The sequence below is a fragment of the Bufo bufo genome, chromosome 4 (genome assembly GCF_905171765.1).
Source record: "Bufo bufo chromosome 4, aBufBuf1.1, whole genome shotgun sequence".
Lineage (NCBI taxonomy): Eukaryota > Metazoa > Chordata > Amphibia > Anura > Bufonidae > Bufo > Bufo bufo.
In genome coordinates this window covers 530,446,644-530,468,931 of record NC_053392.1, presented here as the reverse complement: position 1 = coordinate 530,468,931, position 22,288 = coordinate 530,446,644, and the positions used below count along the sequence as shown (strand labels likewise).

The 22,288-nt window shown below is 42.6% G+C and overlaps 1 protein-coding gene across 1 annotated transcript in view; it reads left to right on the top strand.

Annotated features, from left to right (window-relative positions):
• Nucleotides 1-22,288, top strand: part of FERMT1 (FERM domain containing kindlin 1) — a 55,837-nt gene that overhangs the window by 21,629 nt on the left and 11,920 nt on the right. Inside the window, exons 4-10 of the mRNA XM_040429777.1 lie at nucleotides 2,141-2,281; nucleotides 4,787-4,997; nucleotides 6,233-6,335; nucleotides 8,939-9,046; nucleotides 11,689-11,820; nucleotides 18,584-18,633; nucleotides 19,844-19,968. Coding sequence (XP_040285711.1) covers nucleotides 2,141-2,281; nucleotides 4,787-4,997; nucleotides 6,233-6,335; nucleotides 8,939-9,046; nucleotides 11,689-11,820; nucleotides 18,584-18,633; nucleotides 19,844-19,968 — 870 coding nt within the window. The remainder of the gene's footprint in view (nucleotides 1-2,140; nucleotides 2,282-4,786; nucleotides 4,998-6,232; nucleotides 6,336-8,938; nucleotides 9,047-11,688; nucleotides 11,821-18,583; nucleotides 18,634-19,843; nucleotides 19,969-22,288) is intronic.

Genomic DNA, 22,288 nt, shown 5'->3' with positions numbered 1-22,288 from the left:
GTGAAGAACAGCTGTAAGTTGCATGAGTGTATGGCCAGCTAGCAGAGGCGGATTGGCCATAGACCTTACATGGAAATTTCCCAGTGGGCCGATGCCCAGGGGGCCACCTAGGTCCTCCTCACGGCCGGCCAGTCAAAGTTTTTGGAGATGTATGTTGTGCTGGTGGCAGTATTTTGTGATGCACTGTGGTATTTGGCTCTGTTGGGGTGGTATAAAGTGCCACAATATGCTACTTCTGGCCCAGCCTTCCATCAATTTGGATCAGACTACAAAACACAGGCATTTTTGGTATTTTTTCCAGGGCCACTTTAAGTTCCCAGTCTGCCCCTGCCAGCTAGGTTCACATCTGCAGTAAACAGGGGTGGAATGGGAACTTAAAGTGGTCCTAGAATAAAACCTAAAAGTGGCCCCATTTTGTAGGTTGGACCAAATTGACACAAGGAGGGGCAACACAAATAGGCAGGGACAACATATGTAGGCAGAGCCAGCAATACTATAGTGCAGAACAATATACCGCCCCAGCAGAACCAAATACCACAGTGAAGCACAAAATACTGCAATCCTGAGGACGGCAATACAGTGGAATTCAAGAGGGCACCTACGGCCAGTTGCATAGGAGAGAATCAGCTTGTTATGTCCCCGGCTTGTGGGCCCCATACACACACACCAAGACATCGGTCCACCAGGAAATTTCCCTGTAGGGTCTATGGCCAATCCACCCCTGGCAGCAAAACTCCAGTTTCCTGTTGCAGCATAGTGAGAGAAAAGTAGAATGGTTGGATCTGGCATATGCCAGACAGCACCTAGTGGATCCCATAGGCTATAATAAGGGTTGGATAAAATACCGCTGCATTTTATTTATTTTTTTTGTCGACACCTCCACCACAGCTATGAACCTAGACTACAGTTACATTTGTGAATTAAAGGGGTTGTCTCGTTTCAGCAAATGGCATTTATCGTGCAGAGAAAGTTAATACAGGGCACTTACTAATGTATTGTGATTGTCCAAATTGTCTCCTTTGCTGGCTTGTTAAAAATTTTTTATCACATTATATAATGGTCGTTTCCAGGGGTTACGACCACCCTGTAATCCAGCAGTGGTGGCTGTGCTTGCGCACCATAGGAAAAAGTGCTGGATTATGTGCACTCCCGCAGTCCCAGCCACCAGAGAGGGCTGAGCTATTTCCTATAGTGTGCAAGCGCTACCACCACTGCTGGATTGCAGGGTGGTCGTAACCCTGCAAACGGGCAGTTTGTAATGTGATAGAAAAATGAATCTAGCCAGCAAAGGAGGCAATATGGACTTTGTCTACATGATAAAAGCCATTTGCTAAAGTAAGACAACCCCTTTAAGCGGTTCTGGGAGTAATCTGTCATTATAATTGCATTCTCTCACTTCATCTTGCTCAGTGTACCAGTAGCAGTACCTGTACCAGTATCAGTAAATCTAACCATCAAGTCAGAATAATGTCTACATATCTACCACAACAACCCTTTTTAAATGGAAACCTTCAGCGATTGTTATCACCATGGCATACCTCCCAACTTTTTGGACTGTCAAAGAGGGACTCTTATGGTTCATTGTGTGAGAGTCCATTTTTCCTGCATTTTTCTGCACTTTAATAGTTTTCTTAGGGCACAATAGTGCAAAAATTATCTGAATATATAAATTTCTAAAATCTAAATTGCATCAAATAATGAAATAATATACAAGGTGGGGTCTAATATACATAGAACCAGACAAACACCTTCTGGGTCAATATTGTAATTGTAACAATGCAAATCTATCCCTCAGATCAAAAAGAGGGACATTTAAGGAGCAAAGATGGACAGAGGGACTTGGGTCAAAAATAGGGACTGTCCTCTCCAAAAGAGGGACACTTCGGAGGTCTGCCATGGGAGGTCACTAAATGGTCTTCCATGTAATACACAAGAACTCTGATTCATAGAGGCGGACATCAAGCAACCTTATCTATAAGCCCACAGAGAGCTCATAGAAAGGGGTTGCCTTCAGGATGGAGTGTCTGTGCTTCAAAAACAAAGCTATCAATATTTTGTGTGTCTGTCTGATGGTAGCCAGATCATTGTGTGTATGACCAGCTGTACAAGTGCTCTCATAAACTGATTTTATGGTTTTTAGATATTAGAAGACCTGAAGAACTTTCTTTGTTAAAACCTCGGGAAGATTTTGTGAGGAAGAAAAAGAAGAAAGAAGTCAAGGAAACAGTTCTGGAAGAAGTTATAAACTTGGACAGCCCTAAAAGTAATTCCGGATCATTAGGTAAAGACAATGGACTGTTCATGACCAGAATAAATTGTCCCTGTAAATAAATGTGGTTCTCTCTATGTCCTGTAACAGAATATATATTCCGTCTTTTGCATTGTATTAAAGGGGTTCTCCGGTCTTTTAATACTGATTTAGGTCATTAATATCAGATCGGCGGGGGTCCAAAACCCGGCACCCCTGCCAATCAGCTGTATGAAGGGAAGGCGCACACAGTGTGCATGTGCTATCTCCCGTCTCTCTTACTACTAGCTGCTGCTTTGCCATAGACATAGCAGCAGCAAGCAGGAAGAGAGAAGGGAGGCGGCCCGTGCACACTGCGCGCGCCTTCCTTTTATGCAGCTGATCGGAGGGGTGCCAGATGTCTCGCGCACACTGACATGTCACGTCACCATGTCATCACACTGACCGGGGGCGTGGTGACGTCAGCGTGTGCGATTTGGCGCATTTTCTTCCATCAAGTTGGCTGCGACGACCTCTCCGCAAGCAAATGGATGAGGTGAGTATGTATTTTTTGTTTTTTAAACCCCCCGATTAATCCCTGAAAGGCCTCAATGTGACTGTCAGATGCTGCAATCAGCGTTGAACGCGACATCTGAGGGGTTCAATGACGGGGGGTGGCGTGATCATCAGTCCCCATCATTGCGCCCGCTACATACAATGGAATACGATTTGTGACAAAGTAATTCATAACAATTCAAATTTTTGATAACTTCACTTGTCTCTAATTATTATATATAGGTTATATACACACCAACATTGCCTAGAGAGTGCATCCCAGGGGGGTGTGGAGGTAGCATTTGCACCCTAGTCCTGGAGCCTAAAGGGTTCATGAGGCCTTTCTGCCGTATAAAAAACATATAAAGGATGTAGATTCACCAGAAACGAGCCCTAATAACTAGGGATGAGCGAAGTTGTATTTCATGATCGGCGTACAAGATTCGGGGTCAGGTTATCTATGAATTCCATTATGGATTCCGTTACCATGGACCATAACTTGTGGTCCTTGGTAGCGGAATCCATAACGGAATTCTTAGATAACCCGAACATTGTACGCCAAACTTGTAACACAAGTTCGCTTATCACTACTAATAACTTCATATCAATTTGTAACTAGCATAATTATAGGTGAGGGTAGATTGGTTCTTTAAATTGTGACATTTTAAACCATGCAACCCAACTTTATGACAGGATAGTAAAAAAATTGATGTCATGTACACACAGCACTACTGGCACATGATATCACCGTATCTAACCCAAAACCAACAGATGGGGCCTTAGGGCCTATGCACATTGAAGAGCCTGTATGGTAGGGCACAGAGGTTGTATGGATGGCTCCCTGTATACCTCTGTAGCAGTGGCATAACTAGAACTGACGGGGCTCCAGAGCAAATTTTTGAATGCCCCAAATAACCCCCCGACCCCCAGCAACGCCCTCCCCCAATGTGACCGTCACCCCTGCGAGTATCAAGATCGCTCTCTCAGACCAGGCCCAGAAGCTGCTCCACCTGTTTCCTACACGTATATACTGTATATCATGTTGCTGTATATACTGTCACTGTGTATAATGTCATTGTATAAACTGTTGAGGGGGCCCTGACAGTAACATTTTTTAGTCCTCCTCCCTGAGTTTGAGCCCCATAGCAGCCGCTTCCCCTCCTTCCACTATAGCTATGCCCCTGCTCTGTAACTATGGGGCATGCCATGATTTAGCTATATGAATTCGAACAGAAAGAACCTCTGTATTCTGTGTAAAATCAGAGGCTTAAAGAGGTACAGTAGAGGCCTTATGAACCTTTAAGAAAGCCCTACAGTTATAGCCCGTGCCGCGTCCTTGTGCATTAAAAGCCTTGCTCTTACAGCGCGTTTTAGTCCACATTAGGGGTTGATACAAAAAAAGCAGTCTTCCCTGTATACTTCTCTTTCTTTTAGGATCCACAACTGGTTTTCACTTTAAAAAACATGAAAAACTGCAAGTCTTGGGTTTTCCAGTTAATAAAGCTACTAATTAGTAAAAAACTCAGAAGCATTTTCTAAGTGAAAAGATACACGGAGACATTAATCCCTGGCATTAAGAAGCCGCACATCCCCCTTATGAAAAATTCTGATTTGATTTTGCTCTCCACTGGCCACTTTTCCAAAAACTGGGTGGATCGGGGTGGGGAGTGCGGGGCAGTGTATAGTTGGCCTAGCAATTTTATTGTAACCTACCCAGAAAACTGGTATAGATTATATCTTAAATCTACTCCTGCTTCCTTGCTGGTGATTTCAGTTCTGGTGCACAGATCTGCACAAATTCAACCTAATTATTAAGAGGTATGCACCTCCTAATAACTGGTGCCTCTGACAACATTGAGGGATAGATTAATATCTGTGTGTAAAAAAAATGGTCTTAATAAATGTCTTCTAAAGAGTATTTTTCTAGTACATGTCTTTGGTTTATAGTCTACATTTCAAGGTATATACTTGTAATTGATTTCATATCTTTTCTGTTGACTACAGGTAGCCCTGGCCTGTACAGCAAGACTATGACACCCATGTACGATCCTGTCAATGGCACACCGGCCTCTTCAACAATCACGTGGTTCACTGATAGTCCACTGGCAGATCAAAATTGCAATATCTTAGCTCTTAGCCAGCCAATCTCTCCAGAAGTCCTCACTCAAATGTATCAGCCCCGGACACTGATTGACAAAGCAAGACTTAACTCTGGGTAAGTCACCAGTCATTGAGGCCTCCACTGCACTTACAATGAAAGGGAAAGATAACCTTCAACACTTGATCCTACACAAAGCAGAATAAACAACCTGTAAAGGGCCATTTGGGGTTAGCAGCCTTTGCAATGTACCCAAGAAATTGGTAGAACAAAAGGCTAATTGTGCGAAAACTATTTTCAGTTTCAAAAGCAAAGGGACTAAAAAGAAAAAAAAAAAAGCACAAAAAGCCTAATCGAATGTAAACACATCTAGAAAGAGAAAGCGGAAAAGAGAGATTAAGATGAAAGAATCATGAAGATAAGAAATAAAGAGATAACAAGCGTGAAGAAGGCAGGAATGAAACCATTACGGAGAGACCAAAGGTCCACTAGACCAGCACAATATGGTCCTTATATTCTGTAATGGGCTCAAACTTTATCCAGTAGTCCTAAATAAAGTAAGAGTGAGGAATGACATAAATACTCTCATGTTATTTTATTATCTAGTTTTTATCATTGCTGTAAATTAAAGGGATTTTCAACCCCCTAAAATCTGTTATGCAAATAGTACTACCAATAGTAAAAGAATATTCAAACGTACCGATTTCTGTGCCGATTTCTTGCAACAAGGTCCCCAACTGCTTCCTGTTGCCATCTCACAAGAATGACATTTCATCTAGCACCACATGACCATAGTCATCAGTCACTGGCTACACTGGTGATGTGTCAATTATAATAAGGTCACAGAAGAGGTCAGAAATTAGTACCATGTGGCCATAGTCACAAAACGCTAGCTACCTTGGTGGTGGGTCAATCAAAATAAGGTAACAGAAAGGACTAGCAATCGGCACCATGTGACCATGGGCACAAATTGCTGGCTATATTGATGATTTTTCTACTAGTAAGATTGCAGAAGGTGCCAGCATTTGGCACCATGTAACTGATGTCACCAATCGTTGGATAAATTGGTGACGTGTCAATCATTGTAAAGTTAGAGAACGGGCCAGGAATTGTCACCACATGACCATGGTCACCAATTGCTGGATGTATTGATGATTTGTCAATTATAAAACAGTCACAGAAGAGGCCTTCAATTGACACCATGTCATCATAATCAGCCATCACTGGCTATATTGATGATTTTCCAAATATAGAAACGTCTCGGAAGGCGCAACCAATTGTTTGCTGCATCGACTTGGCCATAGACAACAAAATAAGAAAATTATCTGATCTAACAATGTTTTCTTTTACAGGTGGTTGGATTCATCCAGGTCGCTTATGGAGCAAGGCATCCAAGAAGATGACCTACTTTTGCTGAGATTTAAGTATTACTGCTTTTTTGATCTGAATCCAAAGGTAGGAAAATGGTTATAATCTGTAAAAAATATGTAACCACCATACATTCAAGATCTACCTAACTCTTGATTAAATTTTTGTAGAGTACTATCATTTACCACTGGTATTGTATGGTGCCTAATGACATATTGAATTGTTCAATATACTGTATAAAGTACACAATAGTATTTACAAGTGTGTGTGTATACCCTATATACTCCATACACTATACTGAGCAAGTCTCTGGTGTCCACCATGGCTATATGTACAGTAAGAGTACCATGGAAACTTTTTCATAATATATAACCTCATGCTTACTAAAAAACATTACTATTAGCAAAGCCAACTTTCTAGTTAACAAGATTTTAAAGGGAACTTGTCACCAACTTTATGATGCCCCCACTGAAGGCAGCTTAAGATAGCAACACACATCATTCCTGAGTTGTTGCCAAAAACCAGCATCATAATCATGGCAGCCCAAGCCTGAAAAAGAGTCATGGCATCTGAAAGTCGAAAACCCCGAAGCGTAGCGCTTCTGGGTCTGGAAAGACTCCCCCTAGTGGTGATCGGGGAGCCGTTCATTCCCTGCGGCAGCCTCGGTCCCGCTGGAGGAACCAAGGCTGCCACAGCTATGTTCCTATGGAGATCCTCCATAAGAACTTAGTGAAATGCTCATTGAGAGAAGCAATCTAACAATTCCATGTTCAAGTTCCCTAGTGGAACTTTTAAAAAGTGTAAAAGGAAGGGAAAAAAATGTTTTTTGAAAATATAAAAAAATTAGAAATATATAAAAATTCAAATCATCCCCCTTTCCCCAAAATTAATATAATAATAAGCAATTAAACATCATAAGCATCACTACATGTGAAAACGCCCATAATATAAAAATATTAAAAATATTTATCCCATACGGCGAATGGCATAATGGGAAAAAACATAAAAATCTCTGATTTGCCATTTTTTGTCACTTCATCTCCCCCCGAAAATTGAACAAAAAATGATCATAAGGTCATACACATTCCAATATCAATCAATCAATAGAGACTACAGATCGTCCCGCAAATAATGAGCCCCCACACTGCTCCGTAGACATAAAAATAAAAAAGTTATAGGGGCTCAATATGGCAATGCAAATAAAAAATTTGTTTTTTCCAAAGTTATTTTTTCAGTATTAAAACTATATAGACAAACTATATAAATGTGGTATCCCTGTAATTGTACTGACCTGGAGAATGAAGGTAACAGGTCAGTTTTACCACATGGGAAACACTGTAAAAACAGAACCCATAAAACTGTGGCAGAATTGTGTTTTTTTCTAATTTCACCCTATTTGAATTTCTTTCCAGCTTCCTGCTACATTGTATGCAGCAGCAAATGGCGCCATTACAAAGTACAGCCCTTATATGGCTATGTGAATGGAAACTATTTATGGCTCTGGGAATGCTGAGATAAAAAATAAAAAATTGAAAATAGCCCGGTCCTGAAGATTTTAGTTTGTTGTTGTGCCCCTGCTGCAGTCATCTAAATATGCAGTGGTTTATGTACAGTATGTACGAAACCCACATTTTCTAATCATCTACCTAAAATATCTCTTCAGTGAAAAAATAAGTAGGTAACATTAACACTTGCATTTCCATGCAGCCCCTTACTCTCTGTGGCCTTAGGAGAGTGCCTAGTTTGCCTTGCTGGTACATATAGTCCTAGTGTTCAAGAACATTTTAAAATTCCAAATTTTGAATGTGGTATAGATTAATTTCCTCGTGTGCATCTTGACATCCTCTTTTACTTGTCCTGACTTTTATAAAAGAGATCACTAAAAAATGCAGAGGACATGAGCTTCTTCAGGATCCTGTACAGTACACACAGGGAGACATTTACTAATCCTGTCTACAATTTCACATAATCTTAGAACTACGCAGTCTGAAAATGCTCCAAACATATCAGTGTCTCATGCTGAATGATAAAGTTGATGCATCTGTAGACACTTTTTTGTAAAGTTACACTACCTATTGCTTTGTGCAAAATCTTTGGCTCACAGTAGCCTATTTTAAGCTATACTAAGTGCAAGGCACATAAACCAGTTTTTTGCACAGTAGCATAAATAGCAATAATTAAAGGGGTTGTGCAAGAATGGGAGGGTTTCTGGCAATCCCCCCCCCCCACACACATCCCATCCCATCCCAATTCTTTGGGACCTGCAATGGGAATCTTACTTTTTCTCCCGGCCTGTGATGCTCCTCTGGGCTCCAGCGATGTCAACATCCAGTTTGACATTGCCGCAGCCAATCACAGGCCGCAGCGGTGTCAAGCTCCCCTTGCGACCTTGCCCGTGATTCGGTTGCCGCGATGTCAAACCGGATGTTGACATTGCTGGAGCCCAGAGCAACATTACAGAGAAGAAGGAACGGGGAGCCAGCGCCAGGAAGCAGATGAGTAAGCTTCTTTTTGCAGGGAAATACTATAACCTAAGACCACCGAAACTTGAGTAACCACCATATATGGAATTTACAAAATTGAAAACATTCCCAAAAATGTATTTTAAACTACGTATTTTCTTAAAAACATGTCTTCTCTGTTGAAGTTGAACTTTGTGTGAATCTGATATAGTCTTTCCCGTCATTTAGTATGATGCTGTCCGTATAAATCAGCTGTTTGAACAAGCACGATGGGCTATCCTCTTAGGAGAAATTGATTGCACTGAGGAAGAAATGTTAATGTTTGCAGCACTACAGGTAAGTTTCACCTCTTGGGTGTGTGTAGTGGATTGTGCACCCACACAGCTATCTGTCTGCCAAGGTTCAGATCCAGAAGGCCTACATAAAGCAGGATAGCTACTCTATACACAAAGAAAATCCACTGTATGAAGCTCCCCGACACTCCCTGGTCTCGGGGAAGGGCTGTACTTCTTCTCTTCCCGCAGGCTACATTAGTCTATTGATGCTTTTCTGTCTGGTAACTCCTATTCACTATAACTGACAGGAACCACACATTCATATATTGCTATGTCATGTAGTCTTACTGGAAAAAAGTGGTTGGTAGAAATCATAGAAAATATTACTACTTGAGAAACCAAAAAGCTTATTGAATGTTTACTATAAAATAGGCTAATAGCCCCATAAAAGTTCATCTCAGGCAATTAGTGAAACTAAGCTTCTAGAGATGCATGATATGCTCACCAGAGACAAATTATCTATAGCCCCCAGCAAATGCAGAACCGTACTGTCTCCAAGATGAGAGAAACAACACTACGGGGGTACAGTGCTTATGCATCAACACCTACACGGGACGATATAAAAACAGATTGTCGGAAAGGAAGTGTTCCTTCCCGACAATCTGCTGATTGCTAGCGGAGGAGACCGGTGCATTTACGTATAGCGACTTCCTCCAGCTCCTCTATTGCTCTTCCCCATACAGACTCATTGTTTCCTGGAAGCAGATCGGGTTTACTCGGCAAGGCATTTACACTGCCAGATCATTGTTAATAAGCGTTACTATAAACGCTTGTTAGCGTTGATCTGTTCATTTATCAGCCTGTGTATAGGGCCCTTAATGGCCCGGCTTTTGGGAAGGTCAACTACTCATTGACGATAAACACATTGATCAGCGCTTGTTTGCATGAGCCCATTACACAGGTCGATACAAAGTGTATGTAGGAGGAACGATTACTACTCCAGTCGTCCCTCCCTCATTCAGTTCTACTGATTATTCTGATGAAAGATGAAAATCAGGCGACAAAAGCCCACTTGATCGTTTTTTGGCTGATTGGCGGCACGAATATGAGGTCTGTTTATCGAGAACACGCGTTCCTATGAACACTTGATGCCAATATTTGGCCTGAAAATTGCTCAGTCTAATAGCACGGTTTCACACTGCCATTATGAGTTCCGGCAGAGCACTCTGGATCCGGCAGTGCCGGATGTTACCGGAATGGCTGCCGGCCCCATTGACTATAATGATGTTGAGATCCGGCAAATATGCCTTTACCTGGAAAATATGGCAGAATAGTGGTTTTTGTTCAGCCGAATCCTGGCCTATTAGACGCTTAGTAGCCAGAACTCCGCTGGACCTCATCATAGTCAACGGGGTTGGCCTCCATTCTGGTAACATCCGACAATGTCAGGTCCAGATAGCTATGGCACGCTGTTCTCTGAAGGAACATCCTGCCGGAACTCATAACGGCAGTATGAAACAGGCCTAACAAAGGTATGCTTCCCAACACTACAGAGTACGGGTGCTGCTGCCACACGTTCAGGTTTTTAGATGCAGTTTTTGAGGCCAAAATCAGGAGAGTATCACCAAAGGAGTATTAAGGACAGGTACTACTTGTCCTTTTTTTTAATCCACTAATGATTTTGGTTTCAAAAACTGAATAAAAAAATGTGAACTTGTTGCAGCACCCTACTGCTCGGTTCAATTCGGTTTAGGTGATAGGCTCCCTGTGGACAGAGTTAGGCTACTTTCACACTAGCGTTCGGGTGTCCGCTCGTGCGCTCCGTTTGAAGGGGCTCACGAGCGGCCCCAAACGCATCCGTCTGGCCCCAATGCATTCTCAGTGGAGGCGGATCCACTGAGAATGCATCCGCCTGCCAGCGCTCAGCCTCCGCTCCGCTCAGTGAGCGGACACCTGAACGCTGCTTGCAGCGTTCGGGTGTCCGCCTGGCCGTGCGGAGGCGAGCGGATCCGTCCAGACTTATAATGGAAGTCAATGGGGACGGATCCGCTTGAAGATGACACCATATGGCTCAATCTTCAAATGGATCCGTCCCCTATTGACTTTCAATGTAAAGTCTGAACGGATCCGCTCAGGCTACTTTCTGACTTAGAAAATTTTCTAAGTAATAATGCAGACGGATCCGTTCTGAACGGATGCAAACGTCTGCATTATCAGAGCGGATCCGTCTGATGAAACATCAGACGGATCCGCTCCGAACGCTAGCCTTAGCTGCACTAACTAGACTATATAGGAAAACTCTCAGCAGCTAAAATATTGTAGGTTTGTGCCCTCTGCCGCCACGTTTCACCAGACCCAAACTGCTCCTCTGACCTGAACTCACAGCATCCTAACGATTCATTATGCTATCAGTTCCTGCCTTTCCCAGACCAAACATGCTCGTTGCAAGAGGCGTTAGTAAGTTTTTGCATTTGCAGGGGGCCTTATATAATGGGCAATTGTTTGTTCATACTTGGTGAGCACATCATGCATCTCAAGTAGCTTCCTCTCACTAATTGCCAGCGACAGAGATCATGGGGCATATTTTTAGTAACTACTCAATAAAGATCATGGTTGTTAGAATGGTTCTCTCAGTCAGTGATTATTTATAATGTCCATGAGCACATCAATCTTAATGTACAACGTCTTCTTTCTATTATATAGTATCACATAAGCAAATTATCGTTATCAGTGGAGTCAAATGAGCTAACAACGGATGGAGAAACAGATGAAATTGAAGCTGCACTTTCTAATTTAGAAGTAGCCCTGGAAGGAGGAAGATCCAACAAAATTTTGGTAGGTGTTGATTGCCATCTATAACACTAAGGCTAAAGGGTCTTTATTGCTATTAGATGAACACACCATTTCCACTTAGGGTCTGGCCACAGGTTCAGGTTTTTTTATGCAGTTTTTGGAGCCAAAACCAGAAGTGGATACTAAATAAGTCTGCATTCAGACGTCCGTATGAATGGTCCGGATTCATTTTCAATGGGGCCGGAAAAGTTGCAGATATCACACAGTGTGCTGTCCGCATCTGCACTTCCGTTCCGCGGCCCCGAACTTCTGGTCCGCAGCTCCACAAAAAAATAGAACATCCTATTCTTTGTGAAAATTGGACCGGCACTCAAAACATTATAGGAGAGATGTTGGACCAAACAAATTTATTTAAACACAATAGAACACAATATGGTGAATCTACAGTAGATATTATCATCTAATATACAGTCTATCGATTATGGAATGTCGATTATAAAAAATCGATCAGATAAAATCGAATAAAATCGAATGCATGAAATAAAAATAGAGTAAAATATAAACATCAATAAAACATTCCAAAACGGTTGCTACTAGGTTTCTTATAAAGACTTGTATGTAGGTGAAAGTCCCAGTGCAAAAGACTCATATGTATAGGTAAGTCCCAGTAGCAGATATCTATCTGGATATATAGGACCTCTAGTCTTTTTTTAGAGGGCACAATTTCACCTAAATTTCAGGCTTGTATAGTCAATCGATATAACCCGCTTTCAAGAGTAAATGTGCACTTTTGTTTACTCACAACCCATTGCGCTGGTCAAAAGATTATCTTTCTTTTTCTGCGTGTGGAAGTCTTTTTCAGGTGGCGTCCCACCATTCACATCACGATCCAGCAGTGTTGGTTTCTCTTTGCAGCGACTATTAGGATCTCGTCTCCAATCTCGTGGGACTTAGTCCGTCTGTAGGTTTCGTGAGTAAAGCGATATTTTGCTCCTTAGTGGTAGGATTTAATACATGGCCATGTATGATTCGCAGTCGAATTAACGCACAGGTATTCCGTCCAGACGCGTTTCGAGATAACTTATCTCTTCCTCAGTGGGTCACCTGTAGTCTAAACATCTCGACTTTTAAACTCTCCTCATCCATCCTCAATTATTCACATCGGGTTTCAACATGTGTTGATAATTACGTTGAGTGATTAGAATGCCCGATTTTTTCAAATTGAGGGTCTCCGAATTTTCAGAAGTATCCGATTTTTTTATTCATTCATTCTCCATAGTTACAGGAGTTTTACCAAACTCATCGGGTACAAAAGGAAAAATGTATATTAAGAGTCATGGTTGTAGCTGATTTCTACAGTATACAGTTCTACATTCAAATATTCTATAGTTCTTGCGTTATTCACGCTTCTCGAACTAATCCCAAATCGATTTCTAGGCCGATATTTTTGCCGTTAATCGGACTCATTCGATTTTTTTCGATCTTCTATTTTTCAACTCATATTTTTATGGTGGTGCGTTTTTTATGCGTTTTTTTTTCGGTGTATCTGCGTTTTTTATACTATATGTGCAGGAATTGTTACTTAGTGTTCTGTATGTGGGATTTTTTCAAAAGCCTAAAATAAATCTATTTAATCCCATTTAAAGTGAATAAGTGACGTGAAGTGTGTCAAATAGTGTGCTGATTGTGGTTTTAGGATGTGAAAACATTACATTGAAAATTTTAAGTGACAGTGTCACTAGTAGTGCTGTACTTAAACCCTGAATGGGTTATTATCACTTGTCATGTGAAACTTCTATACAATCTCTGTGATGATGAGTCAAAGGTTCAATTGAACCCAAAGATCTCTAGGTCAGAATTCAGACCTGCTGGAAGAAGGCTACCAAAGTCATAGATTCTCCTAGACTCAGCTCGCGACATTTTCATAATATGGTTGCCTTCTCGCCAGTGTGCGTCTACCTTCTCCAGGGCCACATACAAGAGACCCCTGAAGTCACTATTATGCACAGTCTTGAAATGCTTCGACAACGAGTGATTTTCGAAGCCCTTCTTTATTTTATTCAGATGTTCTGAGATCCTTACTTTCAGGGGTCTCTTAGTTCTGCCAATGTATTGTTTTCGGCAGGGGCACTGGATAAGGTAGACGACACTGGAGGAATCACATGTTAGACAACCCTTAATGTCTAAAACAAAATCGTTCTGGGTGGATTGGACCCTAGTTGTTTTTTTCGGGAATGCTGTACTCCTACATCCCAAACATTTCCCACATCTATAGAAACCATTCATGTTTAACCATTTTTGAAGGGTGGTACCATCTTTCTTTGTGTGGTTTCTAATGGAAGGTGCAATCCTTAACCCTAAATTGGGTACAAGGGGGAGGTATGGAGCATAGGGCCAATGGTCTTATCCCTCAATAAGAAAAGCCAGTGTTGGTTAATGATATAGCGCACCACAATAGCGGACAAGAATAGGCATTTTCTATTATAGTGCCGGTCATGTGCACATGGCCGGTGTCAGTGTTTTGCGGATCCACAATTTGCAGATCCGCAAAACACTTACGGACGTGTTAATGGACCCTAAGAGGAGAAGTAGTATCTGTCCTTAAAGGGGTTGTGCAAGAATAGGCGGGGAATGGGGAGGGGGTTGATAAAACCCCCATTCTGCCGCACCTGCGAAGGGAAGATGACTCGCCTGCTTCCCGGCGCCGGCTGCGCTCTTCTTCTTCTCCTGGCCTGCAATGCTCCGCTGGGCTCCAGCCATGTCACCATCTGGTTTGACATCGCCGCAGCCAATCACAGGCTGCTGCAGTGTCCGGCTCCCCTTGAGCCTTGACAAATGGTTACATGGTCGCAAGAGGAACCGGACACCACCACAGCCTGTGATTGGCTGATGTCAAACCGGATGCATGTGAAGCACCAGTCTTTAGTAAATTTAGTAAATGACCCCCATTGCCCGGCAGCCTGCAGCACGGACCTGCCTCATATCTATCAAAAATGTAAAAGATACAAGAACGACAGAATTCTATAAACGGGAGGGTGATGGGAATATTAATCAAAACTGGGGCAAGGGAAAAGGGGTCCATGGCAATCAGTATCTGAAATCTGATTAATTACTATGGGCAACTGCTCCGCTATTTCTTTGCTCCAGTTTTTAAAAATCTTCCCCATTTTACTTACCCCACTGCTGATGTTCTGCAGATCATTCCTCCTTGTAACAGTTGTAATTTAACAGATAAAAGTACAGGCAGATATTGTATATAATACAATTACCTAATATATTATACAGTGCATGTCCAAAGTCAGACTCTACAAACATTAGGGCTCATCCAGACGGCTGTTTTTTGCAGTCCGCAAAAATGCAGATTTTTTTTGCAGTCAATTCAGCATGGCCGCAAAAAAATGGATTGTATTATGCATTTTTGCGGACATTGACTTCAATGGGGACCTGTCCCGATTTTGGTTTATTTGTTTGGCTGGGCCATGGAACGGAAGAAAAGCTGTCCGCCAGGGGTGTAACTATAGGGGAAGCGGCTGCTTTGGGGCCCTGACCCAGAAGCGGGCCCATTTAGGAGGAGGAGGACTAAAAGATTTTGTCAGGGCCCCCTCATCATTATTACACAATGAAATGATATACAGGGTGGGCCATTTATATGGATACACCTTAATAAAATGGGAATGGTTGTGATATTAACTTCCTGTTTGTGGCACATTAGTATATGTGAGGGGGAAAACTTTTCAAAATGGGTGGTGACCATGGCGGACATTTTGAATCCAACTTTTGCTTTTTCAATAGGAAGAGGGTCATGTGACACATCAAACTTATTGGGAATTTCACAAGAAAAACAATGGTTTGCTTGGTTTCAACGTAACTTTATTCTTTCATGAGTTATTTACAAGTTTCTGACTACTTATAAAATGTGTTCAATGTGCTGCCCATTGTGTTGGATTGTCAATGCAACCCTCTTCTCCCACTCTTCATACACTGATAGCAACACCGCAGGAGAAATGCTAGCACAGGCTTCCAGTATCCGTAGTTTCAGGTGCTGCACATCTCGTATCTTCACAGCATAGACAATTGCCTTCAGATGACCCCAAAGATAAAAGTCTAAGGGGGTCAGATCGGGAGACCTTGGGGGCCATTCAACTGGCCCACGACGACCAATCCCCTTTCCAGGAAACTGTTCATCTAGGAATACTCAGACCTGACACCAATAATGTGGTGGTGCACCATCTTGCTGGAAAAACTCAGGGAACGTGCCAGCTTCAGTGCATAAAGAGGGAAACACATCATCATGTAGCAATTTCGCATATCCAGTGGCCTTGAGGTTTCCATTGCTGAAGAATGGCCCCACTATCTTTGTACCCCATATACCACACCATACCATAAATGTTTTTGTTCCAACAGTCTTGGAGGGATCTATCCAATGTGGGTTAGTGTCAGACCAATAGCGGTGGTTTTGTTTGTTAACTTCACCATTCACATAAAAGCCTCATCACTGAACAAAATCTTCTGCGTAAACTGAGGGTCCTGTTCCAATTTTTGTTTTGCCCATTCTGCAAATTCAGTGCGCCGATCTGGGTCATCCTCGTTGAGATGCTGCAGTAGCTGGAGTTTGTAAGGGTGCCATTTGTGAGTAGCTAATATCCGCCGAAGGGATGTTCGACTAATGCCGCTCTCCAGTGACATGCGGCGAGTGCTACGCTGTGGGCTCTTGCTGAATGAAGCTAGGACAGCCACTGATGTTTCCTCATTAGAGACAGATTTCATGCGTCCACATTTTGGCAAATCCAACACTGTACAGTGACGTTATAGACAGCGTAGGAAACTGATGGAACAGCAGCCGGCCCTGATCTGAGACAGTGATCTTTACTAGCCAGGAATGGGGGCGGCAGGAAAGGAAGGGGTTGCAAAAAAATTACTGGGGGAGGGGGGACCCATTAAAAAATTTGCTGTGGGGCCCAGTCATTTCTAGTTATGCCACTGCTGTCCGCATCTTTTGGGATCAGATGTGGAAAGCAACATACGGGCCCTAATTGATATTATAACAGTTCAATATAACGTAAAGGGGTATTCCTACTATAGACAATTAAGGTAAATCCACAGGATAGGTCATAAACGTCCCACAAGGGCAAGTTGTTCAGCTACTTAAAAATTCTCAAGGATCTGAATGGAGCAGTGGTGTACTTACTATGGAGGGAGATGGCAAGACTGCTATGGGGCCCAGGGAGGGAGCACAGTACTGAACTAGGGGCAGCGCAATGCAAAGAAAGTATTTACAGCTCCCTTTGATTAAAATGGTAACTGAATAATTCTTATGAACTGAGCTCCCCCTAGTGGTGGCTGTGGGCGGGCCAGTTTAAAAATATACTATATGAAGGGAAGCAAGAGATTTATCAGACTATTTATCCCAATTGTCTGGTGTAAATAAATTGAGAAATATAGTGTTGGGAATGAGCGGCATATTTATGGAGCACCTGCTCCACTTTTTCTGACATACAAGTCAGATGATAAACTTAATGAGGTGGAAGGCGACTTTTTTATTGCATTTTTTATTTTTTTTTGTACAATTAAATATTTCTTCAACTTTAAAAAAGTCATACATTTGTCAGAAATCTTTGAATTTCTATGCTTTGCATTCCTCATTTCCTGGTAGGCCCCTTTCACACGGGCGAGTATTCCGCGCGGGTGCTATGCGTGATGTGAACGCATTGCACCCGCACTGAATCCGGACCTATTCATTTCTATGGGGCTTTGCACATGAGCTGTGATTTTCACGCATCACTTGTGCGTTGCGTGAATCGCAGCATGCTCTATATTCAGCATTTTTCACGCAACGCAGGCCCCATATAAGTGAATGGGGCCATGTGAAAATCACAAGCATCCGGAAGCAAGTGCGGATGCGGTGCGATTTTCACGCATGGCTGCTAGGTGACGATCGGGCTGGGGACCTGATCTGTATTATTTTTCCTTATAACATGGTTATAAGGGAAAATAATAGCATTCTGAATACAGAATGCAAAGTAAAATAGTGATGGAGGGGCTAAAAATAAAAAAAATTAACTCACCGAGTCCACTTGATCGCGTAGTTGCGGATCTCTGTCTTCTTCTGTAATGTTGAGCTGCCGGCAAAGGACCTGTGGTGACGTCACATCACATGGTCCAATCACATGGTCCCTCACCATGGGGATGAACCATGTGATTGGACCATGTGATGAGCACAGTGACGTCACCACAGGTCTTTTGCCAGGTCCTGAAGATAGAACAGAGACCGGGCAGCTATGGAGCATGTTTTTTTTGTTTTTGTTTTTTTTTAACCCCTCCACCCCTAATTTACTTTGCATTCTGTATTAAGAATGCTATTATTTCCCCTTATAACAATGTTATAAAGGAAAATAATAAAATCTACACAATACCTAACCCAAACCTGAACTTCGGGTCTGGGTACCAAACATGGGGATTTTTCTCCCACGTGTGCAAAACGCATTAAAACGCTTTGCACTCGCGCGGAAAAATCGCGCATTTTACTGCAACGCACCCGCATCTTATCGGGCCCTTACACGCCACGCTCGTGGGAAAGAGGCCGTAGTGTTTGACACATACATACTGGGAAACTGGGTGGGGAAGGGGGACCCATACAAATTTTTGTTATGAGGCCCAATATGTCTCCATTCATTCTCCAACAGTGGGTCCTAGAAAATCATCAGACATTTTTTGCAAATTATCTAAATATGCTACTATAGTCCATAGATAAGAATAATTATCTTCTTTGCAAAATGTATAACGTCATTTAATTATGCTTTTGCAGGAGGATATCACAGACATTCCAAAGCTTTCAGATAATCTTAAACTTTTCAGGTATGTTTTCACATCATCCTCTTGTCTCCTCTTTTATTTTCACATATATTCTTGCAACCCTCTTTTAAAGAACATTCATTGCACCAGTCACTTCAGTGCATCTGGCAATTCTCTGCATACTTCATAGCTTCACCTCAAGTTTAATCATTAACTTAAGTAAACATTTGTGTTTTCTTACCAAGTCCCTTCTGCACTGATGTTGTGCAGCCTGGCATGTAATGTTCACTTTCTACCAGCAGATGGCAGATAGGATTACTTTACATACAGACTGTCTAAATGTAGGACAGCTGGAGGGGGCATCAAGCAGGGGACAGAATTTTGTGTTTGGGGGCGGCATCATTTTCTCACTTATCTAATTGGTGAAGTCATGCTTGGTTCTCATCTTTGAAGTTGTAACACTCACAGGTCATTACGATATGCAGTGTTGCTGACTAGCAGAAAAGCTGTGCTGTCAATGAAAGATTCTGGTGTCTGTGTAGATTCTAGTTGCAGTGGCTGTTAGTTTATAGAGGTTTCTGTAAGGTTATGCGCGCTGTAGACGGGGACGGAGTTTTACAGTATTAGCAAAATGGCGTCGATTTTATGAAAACTCATCCACACACTGCGCAAAAAAGTGACCTGCACTGAGGATAGGGTGAAATCTTCAGAAAAATCTGCCACCAATGCATTTTATAGAAGAGTTCACTGCAGGGGCATAGCTATAGTGGAATCAGGGGAAGCGGCTGCTATAGGGCCCAAACTCAGAAGGGCCCCATCTGGGAGGACTGAAAGATTTTGTCAGGGCCCCCTCAACACTATTATACAATGACATTATATACAGTGACATGACATACAGTATATATGTGTAGGAAACGGACGGAGTGGCTACTGGGCCTGGTCCGAGAGAGCGATCTTGAGTAGCCGCAGGAGTGGGGGTTGCATGGGATGAAGGGGTTATGAAGAAGTTGCTGGGGGAAGGGGGAGTCCATTAAAAAATTGCTGTGGGGCCCAATGAGTTCAAGTTAAGCCACTGGTTCACCGGTTCAATAAATAGGACTATAATGATTTTTTATCATAAAATAGGGGATTTTATGAAGGGCTTGATAGATCTACCCACACAGATTTTAAAGTTCAATCAATATAGGTGAGGTCCAGCAATGTAATAGTCTGATAAGAGGGACTATCAGTGTTCCCACAAGTAGTTGATAACGCACTTCTGTTTGTCTTTCAGACCTAAAAAGCTAACACTTAAAGCTTACAAGCAATATTGGTTTGTTTTTAAAGATACGTCAATATCTTATTTTAAGAATAAAGAGGCGGCTCATGGAGAACCTGCAGAAAAACTAAACCTGAGAGGTAAGAAAATATACTGTGCAACCAAAAATGAGCGTCTACAATCTTTATATACAGGCCGACAATCGGGGCATCTACTGAGAATAAGGGTTAATTTATTGCTAAAGAATTACCTTATCCTACAGAATCAAATGTTATGATTTGTTGTTGAAGGACTTATTTCCTTATGCAATGTGTATCCCTAATGGTTATGTATGGGCAACCAGTAGTTAACACTGGCAGTCTTAGCCCAGTTTCCAGGGTCAAAGGCTGTTCCCACCACGTGCATGTGTGAGCTCCTGAAAAGTAGGCCTGACGAGAAGCCTGGTCCAGGAAATCTTCATTCCTGAGACTGAAAAGACTACTCCTGAGCGAAACCATAGATGGTTGAGAACCACATTACAAGGCCATGCTGAATTCAAAACATTAAGGTACCACACGTTTATGGCAATAAGACTTCTGCTTGTGGAAAGAGTATATTGCTTCGGTGCCCACCACACATTCAGACAGGCTGGCCATCTGAATCTGATATCTGCACCGAGGAGCCTGGGAATCGCAGGAAGAGTTAATGAGAACAGAATTGCACACCTGTGGTTATTTGGGAGGATTACAGAGTGTACCTAGAGAAAGACTCAGAGAGGATTACCACCATCATTGCTAAAGCCTATACAAGTGGGGGAAGCCTACTCTGTACCATACCTCACAGCTGAGCCTTTTGCAGATGTACATACTACTTGCTTCCATTATCTATCCAGTGAAGAAATACTTTATTTACTGTAACTAATGGGCCGCCTGGTCCCTGACCTTCCGCTGGCCCTGCACCTGCCCTGCCAACCATCCACCATCAAGAGCACTGCAAAAGGCCCAAGGTGTGCCCCGAGGGGAGAAAGGGTGTGCCCTCTTTCACTGCACAGCCCCCGAGAACATTGGAGTGAGGACAGCCACCATGAACCATCATCACTCCTATCAGTGCCACAACTATCACTCCCATCCTCCTGGCCCTACTCTGTCTGAGATTGCTGGATAAAAACGCCTGTTCCAGATACGTTTCCTGTGTAAGGCCTCAAGCACATCACCGTGTCTGTACTGAGTTCCACAAATCACAGATCCACAAAATATGGATACCTTCCGTGTGCAATCCGCATTTTTCTCTCCCCCATTGCTAGAAATGCCTTTTCTTTTCTGCATTCCAGACAAGAATACTATGCGTTCTATCATTTGCGGGAGAAACATACAGATGCGGACAGCACAAAGACAACATCCGTGTGCTTTCCTTTTTTTTTCTTTTTGTGGACGCATAGAAATGAATGGGTCCATGTGCCATTTGCAAAAAATGCGGATTGGACATGGACACAAAATACGCTCCTACATTGGATGATCATATCTAGGGATGAGCGAATCGACTTCAGATGAAACATCCGAAGTCGATTCGCATAAAACTTTGTTCCAATACTGTACGGAGCAGGAGCTCCATACAGTATTAGAATGTATTGGCTCTGATGAGCCGAAGTTATTGCTTCGCGAAGTCTTGTGAGACTTTGCGCAATAACTTCATAAATTAATTTGTACTGTAAAAAGACATTTCCCGAACTCGGGTTCGGTTCCAAGGTACCACTTCGGTATTGGAACGAAGTTTTATGTGAATCGACTTCGGATGTTTCATCCGAAGTCGATTCGCTCATCCCTAATCATATCTCATTGGGGTAGATATATCAGTGTCACTTGTCTTGTAAGGTGCTTTACGAATCTCTTCTTAAACTGGAAACACAAAGCCTGATGTGCTGTGTCTGCAAGAATACAGAAGAGGAGTCCCTAATACAAACAGCACATCCCGGCTTTACACGACTCCCACAAGGACACGACATTCCTTCATCCATCTCCCTGGGACTCAGTAATGATTACAGTCCTGTAACCTTCTGACCGGGAGATGTTTGTACTAATCAGATAACCACTTGTTGAGCAAAAATATCACAGCACTTTCCCAGCAAGCAGTGTTAGGGTGCTTTCCCATCAGCAATCCACGGGATGGGTCACTATCCCAAGAACGAGGGGCCTCCTCTCTGAATGGAGAGGTAGTATGTATTGCGGTCCACTGCTCCATCCACTCCTGGGACTGATAGCGCACTGTCTACCTCAGCCCCATAGTGAAGGGTTGTACTTGTGCGCATAAGGGGACTCAGGAACCCCTTGTTCTTGGGATTGCATGGGGCCCAAGTATTTGGGCTGAAATAGAGAAAAAAAACAGTCCTGCCATGATTTTTTGGGGGTTTTGTTTCTACAGCATTCACTGTGCACTAAATATAGTAGGACAGCTTTCTTGTTAAAGTCAGTACAATGATTTACA